Source organism: Marmota marmota, unplaced genomic scaffold (genome assembly GCF_001458135.2).
Source record: "Marmota marmota marmota unplaced genomic scaffold, marMar, whole genome shotgun sequence".
Lineage (NCBI taxonomy): Eukaryota > Metazoa > Chordata > Mammalia > Rodentia > Sciuridae > Marmota > Marmota marmota.
Window position 1 is genome coordinate 298448 of NW_026000168.1, and position 20011 is coordinate 318458.

General features: G+C 53.2%; 1 protein-coding gene across 5 annotated transcripts in view; it reads right to left on the reverse strand.

Moving 5' to 3' along the window:
• Suclg2 (succinate-CoA ligase GDP-forming subunit beta) overlaps positions 1-20011 on the reverse strand; it is a 140482-nt gene that overhangs the window by 57820 nt on the left and 62651 nt on the right. For all 5 annotated transcript variants that reach the window (XR_007341903.1, XM_015494906.2, XM_048786983.1 and 2 more), the window contains exons 5-8: positions 19411-19500; positions 14107-14203; positions 4381-4542; positions 2294-2436 (exon numbers count right to left, since the gene is read on the reverse strand). Coding sequence is in view for 4 of the 5 variants with exons in the window: in XM_015494906.2 (XP_015350392.2) it covers positions 2294-2436; positions 4381-4542; positions 14107-14203; positions 19411-19500 (492 nt within the window). In the remaining variant the exon portion in view is untranslated. The remainder of the gene's footprint in view (positions 1-2293; positions 2437-4380; positions 4543-14106; positions 14204-19410; positions 19501-20011) is intronic.

Sequence of the window (20011 nt, forward strand, 5' to 3'; positions counted from 1 at the left end):
CGATGCCCCTGAGCAGGACGCAGTCTGGGGAGTGAGCTGCCTTGGTGTGGATGGTGAGGCAGACGGACCCTGTTTCACATGCTACAAACCAACCAGCGGTGTGCCGGTGAAGATGCTGTGTTGGGTCCAGGAGAAAACCCGCCACATTCGGGCTCACCCACCAGCGAGGGGAAGGCAGCAGCTCCGTGGCTGACACCATCAGTGGAAACGTGTCCAATATGTTTCTGGAATGATCTGTGCTCGACTTGATCAATAGGATCATGTTTACATGTGACAACGAGTAGCTGTTAGTATCAGTTCATCTAAGTTTACCCCTAACAGGCCTTCTGTGCTGCTGAGTTTCAGGATATGCACCTGACGAAGCAGGATATGCACCTACCAGGGATCGATACTGCGGAGACAATTAGCTCTGGTTCCTGGGAACCTCTGCTTCTGGGCAGGTGCACAGGGTTCCACCTGATGTAATTACTGCCAGAGCTCCTTCAGCCTCCCTGCAGAATCAGCTCCTCTGTGCTGTTTCCAACTCCTCCGAATCGCGGAAACGACGCCAGGATTAAAATACCCACCGCAGCGCCATGCTTTTTAACGGGCTCTGGGATTTCAGGACTTGGAAAGTGCACCACGAGAAGAACTATGCATCCATTTTCCTCATTTAGCACAAGGAGAGCGAGATTGCCCCCACATGCCTTTACCCACCCGAGCCGACAGCCAGCCTGCAAAGGGTCGAAGTGCTCGGGAATGTTCCACAAGGTAAAGTCAGCACTCCTAAAGAGACGTTTCCACAACAGCAACGGCAAAACCGCTCGGCAGCTGACTTTTCAGCCCCCTCTGCCCTGTATTTTTACAAAATTAAGATTCTAGATCAGCCGCCCAGAAGAGATATTTCAAAGAAAACCCTCTGCCTGTCCTGGCAGACTTCGTCCCCGATGGCGCTGTATCCTCAGCACTGAGGTTCAGTGGACGCTAAACGTCCAGTATTTATTACAGCCATCCGTCCTCTGGGCCCTGTGGCTCAAGCAGCAGGAGGAGCTGTGTGTCAGGTCCACGGTTTCTACAGATTAAACTGGTGTGGGAATCTCAGGAAGAAAATGATTCTTCCCTCAGAGAGCAGCAGGAAGAAGGATGGGGGGCGGCTGGTCATGTCCCCCTGGCCCACGGGCAGTAGTAGCTCAACAGAAAGGTCTTCCCTGGCCAACACCCTGCTCAAGGTGGGCGACCTGGGACTGCACTGGAGAAGGAAGGAGCAACTCAGGGTACCTTACCCCGACTCTGTCACTCAGAAGAAGAAAACAGAGGTGAGCCATACTCACACAGCCAGCACTGCCAAGATCACAAGAGAAACACGCCGGCACGGGAACCCAAACTGGCTGCTCATGGACGGGAAGCGTCCGCCTGAACTTCAGGCTGCATTTCCTATAAAAACCTGACTCTGGTATTGTTTGTGTTCATGATTTTCTGGGTATAGATCAGACAATTCAGTCACAATTTGTTAGACACCCTAACAATATTGAGACGACGACTCAGATTTAATGTCCAATGGCTGTGGCATATATTGACCTACTGTCCCATTAAGAGGATTAAATGGACACCACATATGGGACACTCAAAAGATTGTCTTTGTATGTCCGAGCACCCCCTTCACCCTGCTGAGTGGCTGGAGAGAAGCAAACTGGTACTGAACACAGTTGCTAGGACAACTGGACATCTGTGAAGGCATCCAGTCACCTACCACGGGTCAGCTGCTGCGTTTCGAGGTAAGAAGAGACACACAGGAGGCAGCTCCGGACCAGGAACCCGCCTGCGGCCAGGCTGGGCTTAGTGCCTGTACTACAAACTGTGAGGTCAGAGACGGAAACCAAACAGCACCCAGCAGGCGAGGCCATCAGGCCCTTTAGGTACCCAGGGGGACACTTGCCCCGCAGTGGTACAGTTTTCCAGTGCTATGGTGGCACCTTCAGGGAAGGAGCATGTGGCTGGACCCTTCCAAGCCAGGTGAGCACAGGAAGAGTGGCTGTAGCGTGAATCACCTCTCGGGGTTCTGTGACTTGCTGCATCTTATTTATGGCCATCCGCCTCCCCAGCCTTTGTGAGTACAGCCTCCAAAATGAGATCCTGGGGGCTGCGTGCAAGCCTCTCACCCACGAGGAGAGTTAAATCTATGTGTGTGACAGTGGCAGAGGCGGGGCTCCCGCCTGCCACAAAACCCACTGTGGATTGCTCAGCAGTTGGAAGCAGGCGGCTCTGCTCGGTGAGCCAGCAGAGCATGTGCAGTCGCCACAGAGACGGGCATTACCTTGGGGTCCGACGTGAGCAATTTGAAAGCTTGATAGACTTGAGCTTCCTTCACCCCACCACCAAGATCCAGGAAGTTGGCTGGCTTCCCGCCGTTGAGGAAAATGATGTCACAGGTCGCCATGGCGAGTCCCGCACCGTTCACTGTGAGATGCAAAGGAGACAGGAGGCACTCAGCAGTGTGCAAGGCCCGGGGCTGCACCTCCCAGTACTGCAGCCTGCCACTCCCGCCCACACCTGCCCCATCAGGACTCTACCCCACCCCAGACGTGCATGCACGCTCATGATGAAGTCGGGAAGTGATTTCCAACTGGGAATGGGGAGCACTTGTGGAGACGCAGAAAGCAGGAAAGAAGGAGGAGCCGGTGAGGAGCAAGGTCTGCAGGCCAAGTTCAGGCCAAGTGAGCGTGGACACAGCGGTGAGAGGGGGCCAGGAGCCCGAGAGGCCCAAGAGAGGAGCAGAGCCCCTTCCACTGTGTGCCTGGGAGAACATGCTGGTCACAGGGGGCATCCCTTGGAGGCAGCCACCAGGTCCCAAACAACAGACCCACGACAACGTTCCACCTGGCTCCTCTGTGAATTACTGTAGAAATGCTCACCACTTATTAAAATAACTAGAGCCCAGATTCGGCAACTGTTTAGCAGTCTTTCTGAAGCAACCAAGTAAAGGGTTGTAACATTGAAGTTCTTATTTCCAGAGCTACGTATTACGGATCGATTGCATTTCTTAGCTTAATTATGTGGAATTGCTTTTCTCAGGTTAGAAGGAAAAAAGGAGAAAAAGCAAGGGAGGGAGGCAGGGAGGACCTCCAAACAGCAGAAACGGTGACAGCCCTTCCCTTTTTGGGACCCTTGAATTCCCCTGACAAGCCTAAGACCATGACTAATTGAATTAAGTCTTTGGGCAACTAAGATAAAACGGGTTACACCGGATCTTGGAGCAATTTAAAACGTGTGAATGGGAGCTCGGGAGGCAGCTCCTTGGTCCATTCATGCACACTTCCCAGAGGCTGCAAAGAATCTGTGTCTAGTTTGCTCTCAACACACCACTCTCTTCCCTGCTCCAAGTGCCGACAACACAGGGGGCACATGAGATCATCAGGATCAGACGCTGTGCGTGGTCTGCCACGTTTACATTCACTGCTCCAGTGCAGAGCCAGAGCTTTGGGACCACTGGGGACAGGATGTCATTTTCTACTGTACTGAACAGCAAACTACGGGATGAGGTCTCTTCAGTTCTGAATACAATGATGCTGTTGGTTTAATGCACAACAAATCTTTTTTATTTTAATTCCATTAAGATAAAGACCTCAGTTTCCAGAGCCATGAATTGTTTCTACTAGAAACAGGATCTTGTGCAATTAAGTTGGGAGTATATACATCTCTGCGCTGTAACCTTGTGCAGAATAACAGGATTCTTTATGCCTTTACCGACCCGTCCTTACCTCCGCTGAATGAGTCACTTACACACATGGACAACGAGGAGGAATTGGTGGTTCTATTAACAGGCTGGCAAAGTGAATAAGTGTTTTGCCATTCAGCTACCATAGAATCAGGGAGGGTCTGCTTCCTCCTTTGAAACAGCAATTTTTGTTTGAACCCAAATCTCCTTAATAGTCCTGCACACTGGCACAGAGTCCTGGGGCAAAGGGTGTTTCACCAGTTCACCAGCGAAATGATTCTCCACCAGGGAGGTTTGGACACCAGCTCGGGGTTGTGCCTTTCACCGTGGGATCTGTACGCAGGAACATGGCTGACCACAGCACCGTGGCCGCCCCTCCAGCTCAGAATTAGCCCACACCTCAGGAGGGCCAGGGTGGAGAAGCCCTGCTCTAGACCAGTGGGGGCTGACCAGAGAGAACTTTCTCTGGGGTCGGTTCTGGGGTCAAGCCCAGGACCTCTCTCATGACTAGTGAGTGCTCCACCTGGCTGTACCCACGGCCCTTGGAGTGGACTCTGAGAACTGACTCTGGATGGTCTCCTAAGACCCCTGCCTGCACCTGCTCCTGGCAACCAACACCCGGGAACCCTGGGGCTGCTCAATTCTAGAAAAATCCAGCAACACCCTGATGGCCCAGGGACTCTCACCGAAGCAGGCGATGTTCCCGTCCAGCCCGATGTACTTGAGGTCGTACCGGGCAGCTTCGTTCTCGATGGGCTCGTTCTCCGACTTGTCGTCCAGGGCAAATATGTCCTTCTGGCGGAACTCAGCGTTGTCGTCAAAGTTTATCTTGGCATCAAAGCAGACAACTGAACGAGGAGAAAAAGAGCACAGCTGAGCGTCCACTGCGGCTCTGTGAGTCATCCCCTCGGGCTGGCAGAGAGGTGACCCTCAGTCACAGGCAGGGGAGGCTGCTGTGGCTTCTGACCTGAAACTCTGGGGCCAGGGACTACTGGGGCACTGTCTCTGTTCTGTAGGGGCTTGAGTTCCAGAAGGCGGGTTTAACCCATGGGTCCCTGTCACTGCAACACCCACAGGAGCTGCCACCGCCCTTGACAGGCCAAGGATGACAGGCCACAGGTGATAGGCCACAGGTGACAGGCCATGGGCCTGCTCGGCCCACACAGCTGGGCTCCCTCTGTCTGTGGGGTTTCTCGTCCTTAGCACTTGACAGCTAAGTATCACTTTTGATTCCAGAGGGGGAAAGGTGAGAAGCCACGTAACTATCCTGTCCTCCCTGGTCCTTTTGGCCTCGCAAGGTGCAATTTTTATCCGTATCTTCCTTTACTGGAAAGAACACTGGGGCAGAATACATAATTTTTCATCAGACTGGTACCTCTCAACTTTCTCTGTATTAGATTTGTTGAATAGATATGTGATGTCTTTGTTCACAGTGTGTAGAGCATGACGTGTTGGGACACCCACATAATGTGGACCAATAAACACACTTTCCTGATGAGCTTTTTCTTGTTCTTGAGAGTATAAAAAAGCCACTCTTTCAGCAATCTCCAGTAGCCCTAACCTTAACGAGCGTCACCCAGTTCCTCTCTGGGGCTCGGTTTTCTTATGTGAAAGAATGGAAGCAATGACCCTCGTCCTGATTCACAGCTCCAAGGTCTGCTAAAAGCAGGGCCACCCTGATTCCTGTGCCTTGACCTATACCACAAGACAGACAGTCTGTCCCCAAGCCAGGCCAGACAGACTTCTGCTGCAGAATCTCCACACCTTAGTCCGGGTGCTCGAGACACAGCAGAACTCACTTCACCACGGGGACGGGTCCCAAGCACTGTCCTTGATCCACAGAGACTTCTGCATGGAGGTACAGGGCTGGGCCAGTGGGGTGGGGCATGCACCCAACACCTTAGCCACCTTCCCTGGGTACAGAGGTATAGTGAGATCCTGCCACCTTAACCCTTCTACTTAGCTCTGACCCTGACAGGCAGGCAGATTTGAGTGAGAATGCACAGTGTCCCTGCCCTGGCACAGCTGAGGGCACCAACCCTTGAAGGAGAAACAGTCACCTAGACCACTAAAACACAGAGGCTGCCACTGCAGGCCTCTGAGGAAAGTGCCCTGCATTCGGGGATCCTGGGGTCAGACCCAAGGGAGGGGGCGTCCCAAAGCTCTCTCTACCAGGAATCCACACACTGTAGTGCAGATCCATGCAGAACTAAGTGCTGACCTCTATGAACACCTGACAAGCCAAACCTGGACCACGACTCCCTTAGGTGAGCACTGACTGTCAGGAGAAGACCCCGCGGAAGCTGGCTTCAACTTGCGTCCCTCATCTTACCACAGACTGCCCACCACCCCGCCCACACTGGGCACTTGCAGGGAATGAGTAATTACCTTCCAGAACACTGAAATCATAATGACAGAATCCTACAATTACCAAAGGAAGTGGCCAAAGTCTCCACTTGCTACAATGGCATTTTCTCAGCAGTTAATGACCGGTAGAATAATCAATAGAAAAGCAACCTCATTCTTGGCTTTCCACGGGGTTTATAAATACATTCTAATTAATTTATTAGTGATTTCAGCCACTCCATTACTCACTGGCAAGACTACTTGTAACTGACACCTTCAAAACGAATGGGCAAAGGCTATCAAATTGACTTTCCAAGTGAAGAGTTTCAAATAAAAGAATTCTTGGTCAAGATCAATAAGCCAGTAAATCAAAACAGTTCCAAGCTAATCTCTGTCCCTTACAAAGACGACAACTGCAGCCAGCTTGGGAGAGAGGATAATTAATGGATATGCATGCAAAGCTCGGAAGGCAGGCTGCTCACACTGCCCACAAAGGCAGACGGCACAGGCCACTGTCCTGCAGCGGGGGGCCAGGGGGTGCACCAGCACAGAAGTGGACTCGCTCTTGGTGTTCACCGGAGGGGTTGCATGGCGAGCAACCACCAGGGCCTGGCCAGCTGCTGCCTCCCTGAAGAGGAAATCAAATTGCATAAAACTGGGTGGGGACATGCATATCCAAGCGGGGACCTGGGAGACAAAGGGGGATTAAAAGAAAATCAATCTTCGATTGGGGCACATTACGGTTGGAGGTCCAGGGGCATTCTCAGCCATGCATTTGGTACATGTGCATAGTATTTTTTGTCTCTGATACTGTGGTTTGTAACTTAAAAATGTAATTTGTTTTTCATCCCTAATTTATGACAGAGACCCTAAAACTGTGTACTTTTTCTGAAGAGTCGAAGGACTAGGGGAAGCTTCCATGCTAATATCTGGTCTGCAACCCTGTGACAGGAGCGCTGAATCCCTCTGGATGGGGCTGAGGTCAGGGTTAGAGTTAGAAAGGACACAGGGCAGGAGGAGAGAGGATATGGATCACCACTATGGGGGGAGCTTTTGTAAGATCCCAGGAAGGGGTATGAACAGCTTCCTGGTCACAGGGCACAGGGCACAGGGTGCTGAGATGGCCGGGAGGCTCCTCACACCCCACAACCCATGTCCTGTGAACTTATCAGGGGTCTCAGGAATCCCCGATCTATAGCAGGTGGGTCAGAGTAGAAGAGATTAGACTTGTGATTGGAATTTCAAGTAAGGGGAGGAGAGTCCTAGGGAACTGAGCCCTGGCAGGTAGGACTTGACTCTACAGGGAAAAAGACACTGTAATGATGGAGCCCTGGCAGGTGGGACCCGACTGCACAGGTACACAGACACTGTGATGACCGAGCCCTGGCAGGTGAGACCTGACTGCACAGGTACACAGACACTGTGATGACCAAGCCCTGGCAGGTGGGACCTGACTCCACAGGCACACAGACACTGTGATGACCAAGCCCTGGCAGGTGGGACCCGACTCCACAGGTACACAGACACTGTAATGACCAAGCCCTGACAGGTGGGACCCGACTCCACAGGTACACAGACACTGTAATGACCGAGCCCTGGCAGGTGGGACCCGACTCCACAGGTACACAGACACTGTGATGACCGAGCCCTGGAAGGTGGGACCCGACTGCACAGGTACACAGACACTGTGATGACCGAGCCCTGGAAGGTGGGACCCCACTCCACAGATATACAGACACTGTAATGACCGAGCCCTGGCAGGTGGGACCTGGCTCCACAGATATACAGACAGTGCCAGGACCACGTGGAATCTAACTCTCTTGCTGGAGAAGGACTGGTCAGTTGGGAAGCACACACTGCCCAGTTGTGCTGGCCATTGCATTGCCCTATCGACAGTCCTATAGAGAAACAGTGTATGTGGTTTTGCTATCAAACCTACAGGACTTTCCTGCCCACTGCACAGTGTGCCGTGCTGCACTCCCCACAGGCCTGTCCTGACCCTGACCACATCAACACCCAGTGAGAATCAGCGCTGGTGCTGCCCAGCCAGCCAGCCTGGGCAGGAGACTCCCTGCAGCTGGTGAGCTCCACTACACAAGGGACACAGTACCTCCTGCTGTGGTGCTGGTGGCAGCCGCTGGCAAAGCCCCATGCTGTGAGCAGGTGTGCAAGGCTCAGGGTGCTGCCACCTGTGGGCCATAGACACGGGGCCTGCTTCAGCTGGGGCTCGTCATCTTGATGGTGCATCTGCAGCACTCTCCCCTGTCCCTCCCAGCAGAGATGACGCAGGGACCTTCCCTTCCCCCAGTAATGCTAAGCTTGTGTTTGGGGTAAACAGAAATGAGTTTCTGCTCATTCAGAAAAGGAGCCCTTTTCTGAATACAGTCGTTTCAAAGGAAGGATTTTAACAGCTGGCAAGTTCAGCATGCTGACAGAGAAGATGTTTGACTGAGAATAAGGGTAAAATAGGGGTCTGCCAGGACCCTCAAGTCCCATCATAGCTTTGCTCAAGGCCAAGGTGGTCAAAAGTTGGTAGGAGAAAAAGATCCGAGGGTCTGAGTGAAGGGTGGCAGGCACGTCCCTCAGACCTACGCCAGCCTGTTTCTGTAGACAGCTTTATGAGAAGAGGCCACACTCCTCCTCCCACATGCCCCAGGTCTGTCTCCCCGACAGCAGCAGAGTGTGGTACAACAGAATGGAATCTTCACATTTTAAGAGCTGACAGGCAGGTGAGGCAGGGGGTGGTTCTGCTCCACACACAGCAGCTCTGCTCACTGACACTTAGCTATGGAGGCTGCTGCTGAGAACAGGCAGCTGCAGCAAGGTGGCCACAGTAGCAGAAGCAAGAAACAAAGTAGCAGGGACAGCACAGCCCCCTTGAGGCTGAGTGCAGTGAAAGTCCCTAAGCCCTATGAGCTCAGAGTCCCCAGGCGGCTGACCGGCTTGTGTCCACATAAGGGCAACAGCATGCACCCTCCAGTAGAATTGCACCGACTCCCTGGCCTTGATGGACCCGAAACTTGCTGATGTCCAACAGTAAAAGCACTGTTGCTCTTGGGGCTCAGGCTTTGGGAATTATCCCTCTGGGCTGCAGTGCCACTAATAGAGCATTGCTTCCAGATCTCAATGTCCTGACCCTCCCTTCCCACAACAGACAACTGCAGAAGTGGCTGACGGCGGCCACATAGCAACCATGCTCCCAACTGTGTCCCCCCTTCACCGACTGACTGATGGACAGAACTCCCCAGTGCCCTATTTGTTATAGGGAAGGCGATACTGGGCCAAACAGTGCTTTTCCTGCGAGACAATGAAAACGCAAAGTGGAACAAAGGAGCCCCAGAGTAGCAGGATCCCTGAACCCCGAGGAGCAGCTCGGACACGCTATTTCCAAAGGCACTACTAGAAGTGGCGGGCAAGAGCAGGCTGGTGCCAGTGTCAACGGCACAGCAAGGACCTAGGCTTGCTCCTCAACCTGGGCTTCTCTTCAGGAAAGCAACGCATGACCACAGTAAATGTATAGTGTGGAGGGGCTGAACTCAGTTCAGACACGACGATTTTCAACGGCACGTTAATGAAGCCTCCATTCTACATAAAAATTCACATTGAACAAAGGCTATTCTGTATACAAATGATAGAAAAAAACACCTATTAATATTTATAAAACAATTTTCACCATCAAAAGCACATTGTTACATGCTTGATAGATTATACAAATGAATTTTCCTTCCGAACAAATATCAAAGGAAGCCGTGGTACTTGTATTCCTAAGGTGTTTTGTTTGGTGGCGTGAGGTTTGGCGAGCTGCTAATTCAGCTCCCTCGACGGAGAACGTAACTGGCAGTCGGAACCCTCTGACCCTGAATTTTAACAGAAGAAAGTGCCGTGGAGTTAAACAAAAGAAAAACACATTTCTGAGGGGAGACGTGCACATAAAAGGAACGTAAAAACAGCAGGAAGTGAGACTGTCATAATTAGTTTGAGGAATAATCTGTCTCCGTGCAATGTGCTGCCTTTGATTTGTGATAAGTAACCATAATGTGCTACTGAAACACGACGTGCCGAGATGGCCTTAAAATGCTGACACTTTAGAATCAGTTCCACTTTCCGTTAACTATCAATGTTCCAAGAGTTGAACGCTTTCCAGAACTTTACTTGAAGTTGCTGCAAAAAGAAAAAATCTAGAGAGGGGGCGAGAGGGGGCTGGGGAGGCAGAAAGCAGAAAACGTTCTTGAAAATAGTCTGTGTATAAAGAGAAACAGAGAAACGCCCACCAACACCGTGGGCGCTCGCTAACACTGCGACTGGCAGCTATTTAGGGAAGCGGCCTGAGGAAGGAGGGAAGTGGGTGCCAGCCAACTGCAGATCCCTGGGCCTGATTCTCAAGGAATCCTGGCCCCAGAGCCACTGCGGCCGACGGGTCGGGCTGCTTTACCTCAATGAACGGATCCAGGTTGCCTGAGGAAGGCGCCTCACGGCAAGAATCCGCAGAGGGGCGCTGCGGGTGTGGGCTGGGGCCCTGCCCCGTTGTTGGGGGACCACGGGGCACTGCAGGGGACTCAGCAGCCTCCCTGGCAGGAGCCAACAGCACCACCCCAAGCTGGGGCAACTGAACCCATGCCCAGACCTTGCCCCATGTTCCCTGGGGTGACATGGCCACCCCAATAATCACACGCTTTACAGACACAGGCAGACCTGGGAAGGTGGGAAAAACCAAACAGAATTTAAAACCCCACCGAGGCCGTGAAATCAAAGAGAAGGAAGGGACAGGTCGGAAGACTAACAGGTTTGAGAACTCTGGCTCTCACCAGCCACGTTGGGTGAATTAATCTGTTTTTGCAGCTGGACAAGCAAGAGCGGCCAGCCTGCCGTTGATCGCCACCTAACACAGCTCACTTTTACTTCAGGAAAGGCTGGCTCGCCCTGGCTGGTGGACATGTCTGGGCCCCACTTCCTGTGGGGGGATGGCCTCCTTCCTGTGCCACACGCTGTCTGCAGGCAGCTGGACAAGCGAGGCCCATGTGACTCAGGCAGGGTTCCCACAGGGGACTCCCATGGAGGCTGCCCACTGCAGAGAGCCGGGCGAGGGAGAACAAGGCAGCGGCCAGCAGGGTGCTCCCGGCCCATGCCTGCCCACACCTTAGGCTCCTAACTCATGAAGGAAGAGTCCCCTGGTGCATCTAACAGAAGCTAAGCCAAGGCCGAAGGCCTCTGTCCCTAGCAACCACTGACATCCCAGCCAGGATGTACTGGACTAGGTTAAAGTTAGTGGAGTCGCATCATAGTCCTGCACTTGGGTCACTAATGACACTGGGAAACAGTTCTCAGAGGGCGGCTCTTCCTCCATCTCCAATGTCCCCAGGTTGCCTGGGCAGCCTCGACGTCCAGGCCTCAGTCTTCGTTCTGCCGGCAGCAGGCACAGACACTGCAGAAAACTGAGTGTCGAGGTTCCTCAGGGAGCGACGGAGGTGGAGAAATTCCACAAGGAGTGTTGGTGTGATGACAGCTTCACAGGAAAATGCCTGGCGTGAGGCTGGGCTCCCTGAGCCTCCAAATGACACGGCCAGTTATTAAATCAGGCTCCAAGGTGGACGCCCCAGTGTAGAACGTCGGCTGTCACTGATCTGAATGGAAATAACTTAAGAGTTCAGATGGCGCACCTTAAGATCACCCATGTGGCCAAGGCACACACACTGCTTCAATGCCCTAATGAAGGACTGCTCCGGCACTGGACAGGATGAAGATCAATCTGTGCCTTTGGTCATTAATCACCATTTCCTAATTGGGTTTAATTTGACTACTGCTCATGAGAGTTACAAACCAACACACTCATTTAATTGTGATTATAATTCAATAGCTGAACTTTTATGGTACAATGAACAAATTAATAGCCAAAGATAATTCTGCTCTTAAAAATATCACGTGAGGCTTCTGTTTTAATGAACTGTCTATATAGAACGTGTTTGGTGATGATTCTTTCAAAAAAAACCTCAAGAACTTTCCTTTCTTAATAATTCGAGGGAAAACTTCAGACTTCGTGACGTGAAGCTTGTAAACGCCCTCTGAGAAACGGCGCCCACCCGGTTCCTGCTGCCAGACACGGCTGGGGCTGGGGAAGCGGACCACGCCTGCCTTCACCCACGCCTGCCTTCACCCACGCCTGCCTTCACCCACGCCTGGCTGACAATCCTTTCCTGGTTTTTTTTTTCCTGATAGAACCAGCAGGCTGCTTGGGCACACTACCTTGAAAAGCAGCCCGAGACCCTCGAGGACTCCCATGCTCCCACGTCTCTTGACTTCACCTCGGGCACGGGCTCAGGAGCTCTGTGTTCCCAAACTGGAGACCGACTACTACATATCATCTTAAAAGCTCCCTAAACAGGAACTCTGCTTGTCCCAGTCTGAACTCCAACCCTCTCCAGGTGTTACGGTTTGGATGTGAGAGGTGTCCCCCAAAAGCCCATGTATGAGACAATGCAAGATTTAGAGGTGAAATGATCGGGTTACGATAGCCCTAACCTAGTCAGTGCACTCATCTGCTGATAGGGACTAACGGGGTGTAGACTGTAGGCAGGTGGGCGTGGCTGGGGAAGTGTGTCCCTAGGGGTGTGCCTGTGGGATTCATATTTTGTTCCTGGTGAGCAGAGCTCTCTCTGCTTCCTGGTGCCACGCACGTCCTGAGCTGCTGTCCTCCTCCACTCCCTTCAGCCATGATGTCCTGCCTCAACTGGACTCTGAGCTCGCTGACCATCTGTGAACTGAGACCTCGGAAACTGTGAGCCAAACTAAACTTCCCTTCCTCTGAGGTGTTCCTGTTGGGTGGGTTGGTCACATCAACAAAAGAGCCAACCAAAATGCAGGCTTCCTCCTGCGTGACCTGAAGAGGCACTCCAGTTCATGGACGTCAGGACTGGCCGACTTCGTGTCTGACGCTGAAAGTTCACACAGGACACCAGCCCGCCTTGTTTTCACAAGCATTCTGAGATCAGTATTGTTTTTACCTCTTTGTTCTAATAAAAGCACCTGAGGCTTCTGCAGGTGCGTGCCCAGGTCTACAGCCAGAACACGGTAGGTCCTAAATTTGTACCAGGCCTCTTTGGGCTACGAGGACCACAGAATCTCCGCTAGGGGGAAACACTGCAGATAACCTTTGGTTCACAACACGGGTCGACACACAGAGATTCACTCACGGACAGTTCAACAGGAAGTGGCTAGTTACTGACTTCCCATGCCATGCCAGATGTGGGTGAAACCCGAGAGACAGGTTTGCACTGTGGTGTGCTGTCCTATCCACCTGCCATTCCACTCCTCCCAACTCCCCAACAGTCACAAGCCTCTGCTACCAAATCAGCCAGCACTGACCAGACCCTAAGTGTAGGCAGGACGCACGGCACAAGGGCAGATGCCCACCCATAAAACAGCTACTTATGCTCCTCAGTACTTGGTGGGTAGGAGAGACCTGCCCCTCAGAAGTGCCACTTCCTACCCTAAGCAGAAACCCTGAAGCAGGTAGTGTGAGGAAGCTCAGCTGCAGAGTGGCAGGGCTCCACCACGATGTGCGTCAGCCTGGGACACCAGGGAATCATACTCAGGCTTAGGGGAAACAGAGCTTCAGAAGTTCTGGTCTTGGAGCAGCAGGTGTGTTCACTACACACAGAGCAAAGCTGCCATCCCCACCGGGATCCCCTCACGAGACGCAGCAGCAACAGGCCTGGAGATGTCTGTGTGCATGTCTGTCAGTGCAGGGTGTCTGCACGCATCTGCACATGCATGTGGGTGCACATGTGAGTGCATATGTATGGGTGCATGCCAGCATGCGTGGCAGTGTCTGTGCAGGGGTACACACACGTTTCAAAGTCAACAAGCAGCGTCCTCCAGGGCATTCCATGTGCCTGCAAACAATGCGAGTGCTGAGATGCTGAGCTGGGCAGGGGTGCATGTGAAACCACGCAGGCGTCCTACTGATCCAGGGGCTGGATGCCGAGGGGCTGCCGGAGCCCTTGTGAAATGTAATTTACAGTTTACATAAATAATCACAACACATTCACTTCTCTCCTCGTGTTTTTTACCTTGTCCTTCGGGAGTCTCGCCAAAGGGATTCACTTCCACCTGAGTGGCATCGATCTTCAGGAAGAGGTTGTACAGCTTCCTAATCTGGTCTGCAGCCTAAATGTGAGCAAGTGAAACAGAATTACTTCCAAAGCAGTAAGAGAAAATGTATTTTTCTCGATTAGCGAAACCTTAAAGACAGCGAATTATGTCTTCATTTTTAGTTAGGTCTTTGAAGAGAAAAATGGAAAAACCTGATTATTTTAATTTCTACTGCTTTTCATTAGAAGGAATTGCTCAACTTTCCTCCAGACATCAGAAGAGACTATTATCAGGAACACAAAACATTTTCAGTACAATTAGAAAACACGATTAATCTTTTTGCAAATTATCATGTCCCTTTCAAACGAGGAGGACCACTGTATACGCTGCAATCATTAACAAACAGGCTCTATTTAAGTCAGTGTGCAGTGGTTGTGAGCGAGGATGACTGTTTCCTATTACACAGGAGTGAGAACACCATTATAGTCATCAATCCACACCACACTCTGTGAAATACAATTTCTAAGTGTCTAATGGAAATTGTTGCAAGTCAGGAAGATGAAATCTTAAAACAGCCCAGTCCCAACATGCTTCCAAATCGACTGTTTGTCCTGACGCCACCCACCACAAAGGGCAGACATGTTCCTGTTTCCCCTAATACAGCTCTGGCTTCATTTCCCCCCGACCCCAGCTTAAAATTCCCTCTCTCTTCACCTTTTCTCAGCTGGTACTCACCCCCTGCCTGGTCCTGCAGCTAACATCCAGAGGGCCAGACGTGGGAGACATGGTGGAGGAGCAGGGCTCACCCTGGACAGCCCCCACAAAACCTGCAGACTGTGCCATTGTGGTCAAGGGTGGTCATCACCCGTCCTGGGCTTCGTTTGTCTCCAGCCAGGGCGTCCCCTGGCCACTCTCTTCTCTTAGTGCCAGCCTGCATTATTTCCTCTTGGGCACCTGTTGGCCCCTCCACATCTTATCCCAGCTTTTCAAAAGTACCTTTTTAAAAAAACTGCGGTGAAACACACAGCACACAAAGTTCACCACTGTGGCCATAGTTAGGTGGACGTGGGGTTCCACGACCCCTGTCAGTCACATCCACGCGGCCGGGCACCCTCTCTCCAGAGCCTGCAGCCCCCACCGACTCCCCACATGCAGGTGGAATGTGTGGTGAGGACACGCTCTGTCCCCTAGGAATCCTGGTGGAGGTTGGTGCCACACTAGGTGTTGAGAGGCCTGGAGCTTAACGTGACCCTGGTGCAGAGCTGGGCTCTGTATGGTCATCGAGGTGGAGCCCAGCATGGAATCCTGGTCTCGGTGAGAGGAGGGAGAGACCCAGGACCCACACACGCTCCCTGCCCCTTGCCACGTGATGCCAAGCAACATCTCAGGACTCTGCCACCAAGAAGGTCCTCACAGATGACACCCCTGGACCTCGGGCCAGAACCACTGAAGGCTAAACCCGCCTCCATGGGGTTGCCACATGGGGTCCCTCTGCTGGTCACAGAGGCACCCTTGGCTGTGGCTTCAGAGCCCCTCAAGCCTGTGTTCACCTGACATGAAGCCTGGGCCTCAGCCACTAAGGCCACTGCTAGGATCCAGCAGCACAGGTTTTGGGGCTGGGTGACCTGGGTTGTCACACGCCGTGAGCTAGGCTGACACACCTCCATGGTGGGGTCTGCGAGGGGGACCACAGACGGCAGTCAGCGAGAGTAGAGGTGACGACGGGGATGCGGGGTGCACAGCCCGGGGAGCCAGTTCCCCTGCCTTCTCATGTTCAAAAGTCTAGAAATAAGCCTCACACCAGGGAAAGAAACCACCTGCAGGTTAAGGTGTGGTCAGTTAAGACTGCAGTCCACCTTCCAAATTCCAAACCACCACATGCAGAAGAGTGCGTCTTCCCTGCGCTACCAATGCACACTACGCTAAGGCTGACGGTCGAGCAATTTAAAATTTAAATCCCTAAAACCAAATATATTCAAAGGAAAACCTCACCAAGTCTGGCAGCAGCGTATCTTTCTGAGACAGAGGTTCACTGCAGGGGTGGTGAGGGGGTGCGGGGCACCCTCTGGGACAGGGGTCTACTGCAAGGTGGTGAGGACACGCTTGAGAAACTGGTCTGTGTCTAGTGACATCCAGCTTGCCGTGGTTTTAGCTTTGTCAACAAATTTTTGCCAAAATGAATTTTCGGCAGGAACAGATATCTAGCAGATTTACCAGGCAAGACATCATCTTTATTTTTCTTATTATCAATAAACCACAGTTCGGAGGCAATAGGCATGAATCACGGGAAAACAGAGGTAGAGTCATCAGACAGTCATTTTATATCATTCTTTCATGAATGAGGGGTCTGCAGATGCCTAAGCAACGCCCCAGACAAAAACTGAGTGACCTTCAAGGTCACACTGGACCTGTGGGCTCCTCATCACCTTTCCTGAGGCAGGACTGGTGACCGATGGCCACTAGGAGCTCTGTGATCTCAACCCTGGCCTTCGGTGCACCTGCCTTCCTGGAACGGCCCAGTGGCCTGCTGGCTGGAGGAAGCAGGCGGAACTAGGATGCCCAGACCCACCCGCGGCTCTGCACATGGCCTCCCTGGGCACCTGCACACGTGTCCTTCCTGCTGCACAAACACTCTGGGTGTCCCTGGACACACAAACCCAGCAGCTCCCAACCGAGGTCAGCCTCCACCCTCCATCCTCCCGTCCCCGGGCCTTCTGCCAGCAGACTGACTCCTCCCAGTCTGTTCCCGGGGCTCAGAGAGCACACCCCAGTGTTCGCACAGCAGCTGAGCAAACAGGAGCCTGAGCCTTTCAAGGCAGTGGCAATGGAAAAGAAAACGGGCTTCCTCTCCCCGACTGATCCCAACACAGAGCTGGTGAAGGAGACGACCCCGTGTCCTGGGAGGCCCTGCCTGACCAGCTCAGGCTGGCGTGTTTCCGGGAACGTGAGATTGCATCGCTGAGGCCCGTGGACGAGCTTCCTCTCTTGAGAGCCGGGCAGGGCGTCCAGGATGTGCTTCCTGCTGGGCTGCCTTCTGCAGGCTCCCCACTGCTCAGACTCAGCTCTGGACACAGGTCAGCAGGGCTTGCCCACCCCAGATTCATGCCTAAGGCCTCTCCTGCTGACCACCCTGGAGCTCTCCAGAGGGACAGGCCCGGACGCCTAGCCCTGGCTGTGCCCACACACGGCAGTCCTCCTGGGGCAGCTAACATAGTGCCCAGCACTCTGTGGGCTGCAGGTCACCCAGCAGTGAGCCAGATGGTCAGAGCCCCTGCTGTGGTGAAGGGCTGGCTCTGGCAACGGGGACTCCCCATGGGCAGGCCAAGCGCGGACAGGGATGAGGCCAAGGAGGCAGACAGCCCTGGTGCCTGCCACCAAGGGCACCAACAAAGGGGCTATGTGGCAGAGGTGTGGTCAGCGACCAGCTGCACAGGAGCCCTGAGCGTCCAGCGGGTGGCGTGAGCCTGGAAGACTCATCCCAAGAGAGTGACCACAACTGCAGCACACACCCGGAACTTTCCAGTGTCTCCCTCCAGCAGGTGCTTCCCTGGCATTATCGGCAGGGTCAGAAGCGGCCATCAGCTCACCAGCTCTGACACCTGTCCCTTCTCTCCTCCCGAGGGTCACTCCCAGGCGATCCTGGGCCCTTCTGCCATCTTGGTTCTCGTGCTTTCCCAGGGCATCCACTTGTGTTTTCAGTAAGTGCCACCTTCCTTCATTAAACTCACGTGACTGTTAAGGTCTCCTTCCACTTTGTCATTCCTGCCACTGTCACCATGAAACTTCTCGAGACAGTAAAAAAAAAAAAAGCTACAAATGTACAAAGAGTGCAGAGCACATGTGAGGCTGGCGCTGCTAAAGGAGGTGACGAGACCCAAGCCTTCAGGTGGCCCTGCTCAAGAAGGTGACGAGACCTGAGCCTTCAGGTGGCCCTGCTAAAGGAGGTGACAAGACCCAAGCCTTCAGGTGGCCCTGCTTAAGAAGGTGACGAGACCCGAGCCTTCAGGTGGCCCTGCTCAAGAAGGTGACGAGACCTGAGCCTTCAGGTGGCCCTGCTAAAGGAGGTGACGAGACCTGAGCCTTCAGGTGGCCCTGCTCATGGAGGTGACGAGACCTGAGCCTTCAGGTGGCCCTGCTCAAGGAGGTGACGAGAACTGAGCCTTCGGCCTACAGTTACACATCCGTGGATTCATGGCCTCCACCAGCCGCAGGTGAAGTCTTCTGAAAGAAGACAGCATCCCTGGAGAACAGGTGGGCCCTCTGTGCTGTCCTCATCCCTAACCACAGGACACAGCGGCCCCTGCTCATGTGTGGGGTGTCCTGAGCCGTCCAGTGAGGATTTCAAGGGCGTGGGAAGCTGTGTGCGCTGCACTCGAACACCATGCCTCCTTCAAGGAGTGTGAGCTCGGCTAGACTTTGCTGACCTGGGGGCCTGGACAAGTCCTCCTTGGAGGGACAACGGCACTACAATGACATGGCACCAAGCCATGGAGCACAGACAACCTAGTATTAGGGTGGCCTCTGAGTGACGGGGGAGGGAGAGGTCCCCCATTTCTTATGTCTTGGGTGGGACAGAGAAGCTTGTCCACCTAATGCAATGTCAGGCTTCATGGGCTGGACCAGAGGCAGGGCGCCAGGGGCAGCTCACGCAGACTCTGTCCTTCATCTATCTGGGGACAAGTGCTGTCTTTGAGGCCAGCAGATATTGTTACTGTGCCTACTTTTTTGCGGGTAGGTAACTGCTACTGTAGCAGCATGCATCCTAACGTCACAGCAGGTTTTCAGCCGATCCTCCTAAAACCGCCCTCCTGCTACCAAGAGCCACCCCATGTGCCGCTAAGCTTCAGAAGGACAGCAGGTGTTGGGGCAGCAGGTGCTATTAACAACGACCACCACTGACCGGCATCTGTAGGAGCAGGGACGGAGCCCAGCCTTGCACTGGAGGTGGGCACTCCACCACGGAGCTCCACCCTGCCCGGGGACTGACTTTACGGAGGACTATGATGAGCACCCTCTCCCACCACACTGGACCCCACAACCCCAGGCGGCAGCCACCACCCCATGGCACAGATGGAATGGGACAGGCCGGACTGGACGCCATGCAGGTGGCGGGACCAGCAGCTGAGGTGTGTGCCCACGTGTGGCATGCCACGCACACCCACAGGTTCACACAGACACCGGCAGGACATCCTCCTCCTGGCAGTCACAACATCAGGCAGGGAAGGAGGTTCCGAGTGCCCCCTGAGCAGGTCGCACACACCGCCCTCCCGTGGCTCACCTACCTGGTTCCTCAGGGGCCCCACGAAGCCCAGGTTCTCGGCCATCCGCTGCGCTTGGCTGTCCTTTATCCCTTCAAAAATGTCAATTTGCTCCTAGTCAAAATAAATCAAATGAACAAATTCAGACAGTCAAGTGAGAAGATTTATAACCCCCCAAAAAGAAAGCGCTTAGTTTTTATTTGCAAATGAGTAATTAAAGAGCGCTCCTTTCCAGAGCTCCCCCGCTCAGGGCTGCAGCTGCCTATAGGGTGTGTTTTAATTAGCAGGCCGTCTACAGAACAGCCCTTCCAAAAACTATATCATCCTTCCAGGCCGCCTGCTGACAGCATGGGCCAACGCCAGTTTTCGCTTCTAATTACTACACAGATGGCACTGATGAATATTGAGTCAGTTAATTTTTATGACATCTTTTGGAAGTCTTCCAAAGCAGGGCTTTCCTGCCTCCCGCTGCGGTTATGGTCAGAGGTGTCCTTGGCGGGCTCAGCGTTATCTCGGAGTTAAACACTGTACTGATGATGAAAACTTTTAAGGACACTTCACCCTACAAACTGCCATTCCTCCACAAAAATAAGCACTTCCGGGACACACTACTTCATGTCTTCTT